Source organism: Sinocyclocheilus grahami, unplaced genomic scaffold (assembly GCF_001515645.1).
Source record: "Sinocyclocheilus grahami isolate Dianchi unplaced genomic scaffold, SAMN03320097.WGS_v1.1 scaffold3221.1, whole genome shotgun sequence".
NCBI classification, from domain to species: domain Eukaryota; kingdom Metazoa; phylum Chordata; class Actinopteri; order Cypriniformes; family Cyprinidae; genus Sinocyclocheilus; species Sinocyclocheilus grahami.
In genome coordinates, this window is record NW_015508377.1 from 3,249 (window position 1) to 15,206 (window position 11,958).

The window sequence follows — 11,958 nt, forward strand, 5'->3', positions numbered from 1 at the left end:
AAATTTCCAAAATGTTCTGATCAGTGGTGATTGAAGGCTTCACGTTCCCGCCTCATGCTAGTGACATGCAAGACCTTGCATTTCTTTGGGTTAAGTTTTATTTTACGCTTCTCTACCCAAAGTTAAGACTGTTCAATGTCTGTTGAAGGGTACAAGGTAGTTGAGGAGTCCATCGCTGGGTAATTGTCATGTCATAACCTTATATACAAAGTCCATTAGATTAAGATTATGAGTTGTAGAATAGCTCTGTTGACTGCCAAACTGCATGCAATCTTTAAAAACAATAAACTTAATTTAAATATGAATTGTGCATGGTCATTCTTGATCTGTTCAGGATGGAAAGCAGCAACTGGTAAATTTCTAGTCTGGTGTCTGAGAAGGAAGAATTTCCAACAATTAAAGTTATATTATAAACAAGATTCGCCTCTAGGACAAACAATCATCTTTATAAAGCATTTTAAGTCTTGATTTTGTTTTGGGGGTGTACTAGAACAGGCTCTCATACTAGGTTGTTCGAAAAACACATATTTTACATTATTATAACACCTCTCTCCCCAGTCTGGCATGAACGGCTCGAATAGTTCCTGTATCAAATGAAGGCCCGCCTGCTGAAATACGAAATGTGCTGTGATTGGTTAGCTGGGCTTTTTTTCACAAAAAGTGAAAAAGCATAATAGGACCCCTTTAAGAAATGAATAGCCATATTATAGTGTAGCAGCTGCAGTAGCTTTACCTGTAAGTATCATAAAATTTGTGGACAAACATTGATTCTATGTGCATTTTGAATGCACCTGCCAAGAAAACAAAATTATTTAGTGTTTTAATATAATTCACTCTGCTTGGTTTTCACCGTCTATATCATGCAGGCCTATATTATTAAATATTCATGTTAAATTAGTTAATATATATATATGTTTAGTGGAGATTGATGACCATCGGTGAATCACTTAAAATGAAATAACTTGATTTCTTAAGAAAGAAACGAAACCCCTCCATCTAATATGTTAGTTAGTTGTCGTTTACACTGATACTCTCTGTGTGTTCAGAGAATGTTCTTGAGCTCTCTCTGAAGCTGTGCGCGTGTTTAAGTCTCCGCAGGAGGACGCTGGTGAGCTCATCTGATCGTCACGTGACTTTCGCTTTAGAAACCGAACGGAGTTGCTGATATAATGGCTCACAGCGCGTGTAAGATCTGGATTTAACTAACCAGAGACCTGTACTAACATGCTGCTTCAGTTAACCAACAGAATGAACTCTAACTGAGAATGGATGATCTCCCTTAATCAACTAAACCTTTTCTCTCTCTCGAGTTGTTTGCTGCGCTGTTGTGCTGGCCTGTGTTAGTTTAATTTGGCCAGATTCTACACAAACTCTTCCTACAGCGAGAGAAATTCGTGCAAGGCATAACAACATAACAACAAGACTAATTCTATTTTTAGGCATGCTGTTTTTATATTGTTGTCATAATGCCACAACACTGAAAACTAACTGACTAACTGGTAATTTGATTACTTTTACAAACTAAGGCTCATTACAGTATGCTGCTTGTAGAAATCGTCCAAAGTTCTTCTCAGCGTGTTACTGAGGAGATTGTAACGTCAGACTTTTGTTTCAGTGATTGCTGCACATGATCTTGCTTGCAGCAGATCCAGCATGGACCCTCCTCCTAGCAGTAAGTATTTATATTTATAAATGCATGAAGAAAATGAAGAGTGTGTGGAGATTATGGGCAGTTCATTCACTTCAAAACAGAATTAAATTGCAAATATGCATCCTACTGTTGGATTCTGTGTGTTTTTTTCTAGATCAAGCATGTTTTGTGTGTTTCAGTGAGTGATCTGAGGATTGTTCTTCTGGGGAAGAGCGTGTCAGAAAACAGTCGTGTGGGAAACTTCATCTTAGGACGAGCAGCGTTTGACAGTGAAGCTCCTCCAGATGTTGTAGAGAGAGTCGGAGGAAGACTGAAGGACAGACACCTGATCATCATCAACAGTCCTCAGCTGCTCCAGACGAACATCTCAGATCATCAGCTCACACAGACAGTGAGAGAGTGTGTGCATCTGTCTGATCCAGGACCTCATATCTTCATAATCACACTGCAGTATAAAGACTTCACCGAGGAGGACCTGAGAAGAGTGAAATATATGCTGGAGAGATTCAGTGAAGAGGCCGTTAAACGCTCTATAGTGATCACGACTGATGAAGAGGCGCATGATGCTGCGAGAGCTAATGAATTAATTCAGCAGTTAATTATCAAATGTGGAGGAGGACATCTGCAGCTTGATCATAAAAACGAGGAATGCTGCTCTATAATATTGCAGCGATTAGAGAAGATCCTCGGAGATAACAGTGAAGAGGATCTGTATCATGATGCAGAAGGATCATCAGTCGATGAAGATCAGAGCAGATCTTTTGTTTCACTCCGAATAGAGGAGGAAGAGGAAGATTTGGATGAAGATGATGATGGAAAATCCCAAGACACTCATATAGAGAAAAAGGAAGCCAAAGGTTTTCTTCATAATATACCAAAACTATCCTTTTGTACGTATTCCTACTTTTGCAGTTACATATTCAGCACCAGGTTACTGAATACTAGGAACTTGTATAACATTCAGCTGTTTTGGGTGGGTGGCCAAAAACAGTGATTCTGTCATAATATCGGTAGTAGTATTGAGAGTTTTTATGCCTTGACTACAGTATCTTTCTTGCAGTATAATTCAGGCCAAGTCATTTTGTGTATAGCCATTTGATTGATTTACTTATGCATGATGGATCAGAGCTACTCAAAACTCACCAGAGGATTCAGAAGCACCAAGTTTCTTTATCAGGGTCAGTTTGTTTAATTAAAGAAGCAGCTCATATAAATATCTCTCTCAGTACTTTAAATGTGATCAGAGACGCTCATATGAGATACTGTAATGTACAACAGTTTCAATTATGATGCATCATTGCGTATTGAATCATAATATATGTTTGGCAATGTCTCATAGTAAATACATGCAGAGTGAATTAAGGTTAAATATAGGAACTGTAGGCAGCATCATAGGTTTGAGACAACGAGAATTGTTCTGTATTCATGTATTCACTCATTTTTTACAGTTAGTACTCCAGATCCGAGACATGAGCGTGAGCAAGCAAAGAGTAAGTTTATGAACCAAGCAAGTTTTTCAATTGCTGTAACATTTACTAAATTAATATAATTTAAAAATATATCTGAAAATGTTGCAGTAACCTTTTTTTTTTTGGTGTTGTTTAAGGAAGTGTACATGCGAGCAGGAAACCGAAGCTGTGTGTTGTGTTGTGTGGAAGTGATGGAAGACTGAAGGCCTCCGTATCTAAACTTATAAGAGGAAAAAAGCAGTTTCTTTCCCCCTTGCACCAGAAAGAGAAAGAGTGTGTGAGGAGAGACGTGGAGATTCATGCTCATCTGATGAGTCTGGTGAAGCTTCCAGCTCTGACTCGGCTCTCAGAGGAGGACGTGATGCATCAGACTCTCAACTGTGTGTCTCTCTGTGATCCTGGAGTTCATGTTTTCCTCCTCATTGTTCCTGCTGGTCCACTGACTGATGAAGACAAAGCAGAAATGGAGGAGATCCAGAAGATATTCAGCTCAAGGATCAAAAACCACCTCATGGTTCTTATAATCCAAGAGAAGAACATGTTTAGTAAATGGATTAGTAGTAAAAGTAGTCTACATAGTATTTCATCTGCTCTGATGTGTCTTCAGTCATTTGAAGGTCGTCAGTTTGTTTTGGAGAACAGCTCACGGATTCCAGATCTACTGCAGGATGTGAAGAACATGGTGCAAGAGAATGGAGGAAGTTGTTACACAACCTTCATGTACCTTCAGGCTCGAGTAGAACTGGAGAGAAACAAACACAGAGCTGAAATAGAGGAACTGAGAAGATCTATGATGAATACTCAGTCAACAGCAGGTATGAGTTTGACATTATGTGATCAGGTCTTCCTGGGAAGTTTGTTTTCATTCACATCACTTTGAAAAATTCATTTTTTTTAACTCTACTTTTACAAAATGATGAATAAATAATGTGCATTGCTTTGTTTTTATTCAATTTATGAAGATCCTGTAAATTAAATTGTTATATACATCCACCTAATTTTGCAATACGTAAGTAACTGTTTTCTGTGAATATAACTAGAAGAATAAAGGAAAACGGTAAAAGTATTTGCGCTACAAACCAGTGTTTTTGTAATTACGAGTGTAATTAAAACAATATGGTATGAAATACCAGTCTGCAATTTCAAGCGGCATAACAGTCTGTCCTGTGAAGTTTAAAGGGGGTCATATGATGTTGCTAAAAAGAACATTATTTTGTGTATTTGGTGTAATACAATGTGTTTATGCGGTTTAAGGTTAAAAAAACACATTATTTTCCACATAATGTACATTATTGTTTCTCCTTGAGTGAGCGGAGGCGGGCTGGAGTGAGCGGGGGCGGGCTAGAGTGAGCGGCGGCGGGCGGGCTTGAGTGAGCGGAGGCGGGTGAGCTAGAGTGAGCATCGGCAGGTGGGCTAGAGTGAGCGGAGGCCGGCGGGCTTGAGTGAGCGTCGGCAGGTGGGCTTGAGTGAGCGGAGGCGGGTGGGCTAGAGTGAGCGGAGGCCGGCGGGCTTGAGTGAGCGGCGGCTTTTATAAAGAATATCTCTTTGGATTTGTGACTTTAGTCTTTGCAACTTTACAGATTTTCTTTATGCACCAAGAGCTTGTAACACTCCAAAGAGAAAGGAAAAATTTAAATTGCATCATATGACCCCTTTAAATAATGAAGCGGATGACACTGGAAGCCAGACACATTCAGTTTACAGTAGCCATGTTGCTCTGACATTAAAATTAGAATATTTTATTGTAATTGTACATTTTTTTTTTTGTAAATACTATTGAAATTTTTATTACATGCAACTTAGTTTTATTGTAAATGGGGAAAAAACGAGAATCATTTATTGACACAGACACAGCATCCATTGCATTTGACATCAACAATGTCATGATTCTTTGCTTGTGTTCCTCAGTCTTTTTGTAATCTTATTTCAAAATGTATTTCCCCAGGTTTTCTGTGCTCTTTTCCTGTGTTCTGTGTCCCTGATTGCCTACCTGCCTTATCTGCTACGATAAGGTAGCAGATAAGGCAGGTAGGCAAGGCAGTCCCCCCCCCCCTGGAAAAATGAAACCATGGCTGCTATAGGAAATGTGATTTTATTTTTGTTTCGTGTTTCACATCAGTAATTGTTTGTCTCCTTCTGTTTCTAGGTTTAACACACAATTATGTTGCTGTGAGGATTGTGCTGCTGGGAAAGACAGGTGCTGGGAAAAGTGCAACGGGAAACACAATACTGGGAAGAGAAGCTTTTATATCAAAACTGACTTCACGCTCAGTGACCAGAGAGTGTGAGAAAGAAACCTCTGAGTTCAACAGAAGACGGATTACTGTGATCGACACTCCAGGCCTGTTTGATACTGGAGTTGATAATGTTGAGACCAGGAAGGAGATTGTGAAGTGTGTCTCAATGGCAGCACCTGGACCACATGTGTTTCTGCTGGTGATTCAACTGGGACGATTCACTCAAGAGGAGAAAGATGCAGTGAAGATGATCCAGGACATGTTTGGAGACAAATCCAGAATGTATACCATGGTGCTCTTCACCAGAGGAGATGATCTTAGAGGATCAAGAGTTGAAGATTTTATTGAAGGTGATGATAGCTTACAGTACCTCATCAAGCAGTGTGGTCACAGATACCATGTGTTCAGTAACAAAGACACTAAAGATCAGATGCAGGTTTCTGAGCTGCTGGATAAGATTGACTGTATGGTGGCAGCAAATGGACAAAGTTTCTACACCAATGAGATGTTCCAGCAGGTGGAGAAGAACATCAGAGAAGAGCAAGAAAGAATCATGAAAGAGCGAGAAGAAGAGATCAAGAGAAAAGAAGAAGAATTGAGAGCCAAATATGAAGCAGAAATAGAAGAAATTAAGAAAGAAAATGAGAGAGAAAGACAAGAGATGCAGAATGAACTGAGAAAAAGTGAAGAAGAATTCAAAAAGAGAGAAGAAGAGATCAAGAAAGAAACAGACGAAAATCTACAAAAAGAGCTGCAGAGAAAACTAGAGGAGAAACAGAAACTATTTGAAGAAGAAAATAAAAGAAAAGAAAATGCTTTGGGAGAGCAACGAGAGAACTTCATAAAATACTTGGAAGAAAAGCACGAGAAAGAAAAACAAAAACTTAAGGAGAAAATTCAGCGTGAAACAAGAGAACAAGCAGAGTGTGAATATCTCATAAAACTCGAAAGAGAAGTAGCTGAAGCTTTAAAAGAAGCTGAAGAACAACTACCATGTAGTGCAAAACGAGCTCGTGACTGGAGTCAGTTTGGAGGTTTTATCGGAGCAGCTGCTGGAAGTTTTGTTGGTTCTTATGAAGACATGGTGTGTTGGATTATCAGAATAAGTTCTAAATGTCAAGCTCATAAGCAAACTGAAGGGTGAGTTCAGGTACAACCCCAATTCCAAACAAATTGGGATGCTGTGTAAAATGTGACCCTGTCTGTGAAAACCCAGCTAAAGTCATTTTTTTGTGATTTACTATTTTCTACACAAAATCATCCCTCATAAAGATGTAGAACATTCTGTGAAAATATAACCTTTATATCTTTAATATTGACTGAGTAAGGCCGTGTCAAATATTGAAATCATAGTGAAATTAATGGTTGAAATCAAACCTGCTGATAGTATGGGCCACAAGAGAAATATAAAGGAATAATTCAAGAGAGTTATATGCTGTTATCAGCATATGTTGAAGTAGATTTGTCTCTTGAGAGATTATGCACCGTTAATGCAGCGTCAGATGCCGAAAGCGCCGTCAGTTTGTACTTTCTTTACTCTCACTTTGTATAACTGACTTAAGGTTAAAACGTTCACCAGCATAACTCTTGCGCAAAGTTTGCACATTGCTTAATATCAGCCTTTACGGTTTAAAACAGAAATATTTCCAATATTGCGACATAACTGTGCCCCAAAAGGGGGCCTAGGAATTGCGGTACCTCAAGCCGCCTCACAGGAGTGTTCATGGGCAAATTAACCAGACAGGCTTTTTAACCAGCCTATGATATTACATTAACAGCTAAAGTGCTAAACTTATGTGCCCATTAGTTGGTGTGTATTCAGGTTAAGTTAAGTCCCCACCAGTACAGAAAAACCTTTATACACACACACACACACACACACACACGAATACTCAATCTGTAATTATAGATTGATTATTATAACCAAATCTGTAATTATAGACTTTGGTTAAATCAGCATGTCCGTCTTTATTTTTTAAACATCCACATAAAAAGCTGCAGGATAGCCCACAATTCAGCAAACATTTGAGAAACAGACCAAACAAAAAAGAAACAAACATCACTTTTCCAAATATTCTGTATGTTGCTTAAAAATGAAATATATTCAATTCAATTGAAAAAAGTTTTTTATTAATTTTTTTTTTACCCAGACATTTAAAAATAAGTCATTATAGAGCTGCAATCGCAATACAGTGAACCGGTGATATTTTTTATACTTATCATATGGTCAAAATTTCATACCGGCCCATGTCTACGACAGACAGGAGCCAAAAATTAGGTATTTGGCAGTTTGAATGTCTTACTGATCTGACACCATATCCTAAGAGAGTTATTAATTGTGAAGTGGGATCCTACTGCAGCTTTAGATGTCTCTTGGGCAGCAAATAGCAGTGAGGAGAGAGACGAGTTTGAAGCACCCCGGTCAATCATAAGCCATGAAGGGAGATCAGCTGAAAGACTCGGGCATGGGTCCTGCCAGAATGCTAAGGCTCTACAATTGACAGCCCAATAGTAGTGTTGGAAATTTGGCAAACTTAAGCCCCCCCAATGACCTAGACTTACATGCAGTTTAGATATTCTGTGTGCTTCAAAGCCCCCAGAAAAATGGCAGTACAATAGAATCGAAAGTTTTAAAGAACTTTTTGGGCAAATAAATTGGTAAGATATTTTGATATTTTTATACCATCAGATGTCATCAAAGTCACCAAATATTTAGGTTTTGACTGAATTAATTTTTTTGTACTGAAGTAAAAGTAATATTAAATATAACATACAGATAAGCATATTTTACATAAAAATATGGTTAATTTAGAGGTAAATAAAAAAAATCCCCAAAAAATGCATAAATTGATGTTCCCTCAGAAGTGAGTGCAGATCAAAATGACAGTGACTTTCTTTTTAAAACTTTTGCAGTTCGCAGAAGGAGTCCAGACTTGGATCGGCCCCACAGTAAGTCAACTGCTGTATTTGTTTTAGTTTACATCTGTTGAGCTGTTTAACATCTATTAAACAACGACTATCAGTCTCTCTCATATTTAGTGCTGTTGATACTAAACAAGACAAATTGACAAATGATGTATCCCTAAGCATATTTCGAAAAGCATAAGCTGCTTCTTCACAGAAGCATCAGGAGGCCAGAACACTGTCTGTTGTGTGATTTGCTTTTCTCCAATGAGGAATTTAGAAATGACAGAAACTGTATCGGGTGACTGGGTGATTTGGACATACTGTAGGCTTATAAATGACCTGTCTATAACTGCATCATTACAGCTCAAACTGCTCTGAAAGATTGATTTGAAAATTTGGTATTGTTAATTGTTATCTGTTTTTAAAGTTCATGCAATCATATCAAATCTTCTGATTTAAGAAAATACTATTTAGATCAGGTCCATATCACCATTCCCTGAATACCACAATAATTAATTGATCATGATATTGTAACATTATATTTTAAGTACAAATAATGTTGTGGCCTGTAGTGTCTTAAAACTATATTGTTTCAGAGGAGAGTATTGTTGAATGTGTATAAAATGGGGTTTTTAAAACTAAATAAACTAAAACTAAAATGACACAAAAACTAAAATTAGCACTCAAAACATCATCACTTTTGCATTTGATAGGAAATGTAATAATTTTAAAATTATAAAATATTATAGAACATTATAATTGGTACCTGTTATTGCCATCATTGCTCCAATTGAGTGTTTTGTAAGAGCAATATAACCACATACTGTATGCTGTTTTAAGATAAATTGTTCAGTTGTTCACCTCATGCAGTTAGAAATACAGTACTAGATGTAAAAATCATCCAGATGCCCAATTCCTAGCCATTTCTAAGATACAACTGATTAAACTCAATTGTGCAAGTCTGTTCTACTTGGTTGATAGCTTGTGACAATATTTAATAAGGAACAAAGAGAATTAAATTCAAGAGCAAGAAGTGCATTTTCAGAAAGGCTTCCTTTCAGTGTTCTGAAATAGAGTATTCTAATAATATTTTCAGTTTTAATGTGACTTAGTGAAACTTTCAAACATTTGAAACATTTGCACCTGCTCACTTTTGTTCCTATTTTTGTTGCAGGCAGGAGGCATCGCAGTTCAAGTGTTGATCGCCCCAATAGTATGTGAATCAACTAAGTATACAAACACAGTTAATATGAAAAATGGTCATTTTTAAAAGTCAGTCAAAGTGGAAACATGATGTTTACTTGTGTACTTCCAACATCTACCAGCAGGTAATGTTAACAAGTGTTAAGTGTCAGCCATGACAAGGAGGAGAATCCAATTGTAAGCACAGAAGTTTATTAAAACAGATGATCCAAGCCAATAACCAACTACACCCACATAAGGGAGTCAGGAACATAATCCACACAGAGAAGGCAAGAGAGCATCAATAGGAAAACGCATACAGGAACATCAACTGACAAACAACAACTCAATCAACCTAAATCAATCAGAATACTATAGACTGCTACAAATCCATTTTTTTTCAACATCAAAACAAGCAATCTTTACACTGCGAAAGTGAAACAGAACCTGCATCTGACATGACATTTATGTTTATTTACACAGTTTAATGCTGCTCAAGGCTGGCATACTCTATATCAGGGGTGCCCAACCCTGCTCCTGGCGATCGACTGTCCTGCAAAGTTTAGCTCCAACTCTAATCAAAGACACCTGCCTTTAATGTTTAAGTGATCCTGAAGACCCTAATTAGTTGCTTCAGGTGTGTTTGATTAGGGTTGGAGCTGAACTTTGCAGGACAGTCGATTGCCAGGAGCAGGGTTGGGCACCCCTGCTCTATATGATTTACACAACAATTGCATTATGTAAATAGCCTATAAATAATAATAATAATAAACTAATTACAGAATAGGGCAATATCATAAAATATTGTTGATTATTATCTTGATATTGTAATCATGATTATTAAATTAAGATTTTTGTGGGTAAAGAGCACATCATATTCTGGCTACAGATGAAAAGTTAAGATGAAAAACATTTATGAATTTATTGCACATTACAGATGACAAAATCAAGAATTCACTGTGGTTATTTCAGTAGCATGAAATAATTAATCATTAGAATTGGATAATTGATAACAATAGCTCTCACACAGGTTCAGTTCTAAATGACTGAAGTAGCGGCATGTGACCAAGTAATCAATGCAACGCTATCTGCTGGTAGAAATAATCACTACATGATTGCTCTGACATATTTCTCCAATGCAAACAGCAAGGGCTTGCTTGCAACATATTTGCGGGCTGTTTTGAAATTCCCCTGGGGACATTTCAGCAGACAGCTCCAGTCAGGGACAGGACACCAAAAAACAGGACTGGCCCCAGAAAATGAGGCTATTTGGCCACCCTATTTTTCTAATAACCTAATAGTAATTAGGACTGATATAGTAAAAAAAAATAAAATCAATGTTTGAACATGTTAATAACTCTGTTAACACAGTTATTAATTTTCACATTATTACTGTTTTATTCTGACATTAGGCCTAAAAACCTTTAGGACGTCAAATGTTCTGTGGTTTCTATTAAAAGGCAGTTTGCTTATCCCTCTTTCTCTTCCTCATGTTTTTCAGTGTCAATACAGGCATCTACAAAACCAGACCTGAACCTGGTGTTGTGTGGAAGTGATGCTGCTCTGAAAGCCTCTGTATTGGAATGTTTCATGGGGGAAAAAACACTTTCCATGTCACATCAGACGTTCAGCTCAGAGTGTGTGATGGAGGAGGAGAAGATTCATGGTCATCAGATGAGTCTGGTGAAGCTTCCAGCTCTGATCCATCTCTCAGAGGAGGACGTGATGCATCAGACTCTCAACTGTGTGTCTCTCTGTCATCCTGGAGTTCATGTTTTCCTCCTCATTGTTCCTGATGCTCCACTGACTGATGAAGACAAAGCAGAAATGGAGGAGATCCAGAAGATATTCAACTCCAGAGAGCACTTCATGCTGCTTTTCACCACAGATCTCACTGTTGGAACACTAGTGACAGATTTAGTCAAATCCAGACCAGAATCTCAGAGGTTAATCAGTCTCTGTGGAGGTCAGTACAGAGTGATGGGGTTAAATGAACCTGAAAACTCCAGACAGATCCCAGAACTACTGGAATATATAGAGAACATGAAGAATGAACCGTATTCACTTCAGATGTATATGAAAGCTCAAGAGAACAGAGTCAGAGGTGAAGCAGAGGAGAAATATAAAGAAGAACTGAAGAGAATGGAGAATGAAAATGAAGAGTTAAAGCAGAAGATTCAATCAGAAGGTGAGTGGATAATATTCTTTTAAAATAAAATGTTTTTTATACGATTTCCATCATGAAGTTCAGTCTTGCAAATCTGAATCAGTGTTGTCCAGCCCTGTTCCTTGAGGCACACCAACACTAAATTTTTTTAAAACTCTTCCTAATCAAATGCACCTGAATAAACTCATTAGCCAATTAGTAGAGACTCCCAAGACCAGTGCCTTGTCCAAATACCCGCACTTGCAGTCTTGGCCAATTGAGAGCATGTGTGCCCGACAGCAAGTAAGTGTGCAAGACTGTCCCAAGTCTTAAAATAGCCGAAGCGCAGTGCCCTTAATGCACACT

At 37.9% G+C, this 11,958-nt stretch overlaps 1 protein-coding gene across 1 annotated transcript; it reads left to right on the forward strand.

Annotated features, from left to right (window-relative positions):
* The first annotated feature begins 1,616 nt into the window (after nt 1-1,616).
* Nucleotides 1,617-11,014, forward strand: LOC107576104 (GTPase IMAP family member 8-like). Its single transcript, XM_016262362.1, has 8 exons — nt 1,617-1,672; nt 1,831-2,541; nt 3,100-3,141; nt 3,258-3,935; nt 5,267-6,497; nt 8,271-8,306; nt 9,439-9,477; nt 10,948-11,014. The coding sequence occupies exons 1-7, from the start codon at nt 1,654-1,656 to the stop codon at nt 9,464-9,466; spliced, it is 2,745 nt and encodes a 914-aa protein (XP_016117848.1). The 5' UTR covers nt 1,617-1,653; the 3' UTR covers nt 9,467-9,477; nt 10,948-11,014.
* The last annotated feature ends 944 nt before the right edge of the window (nt 11,015-11,958 follow it).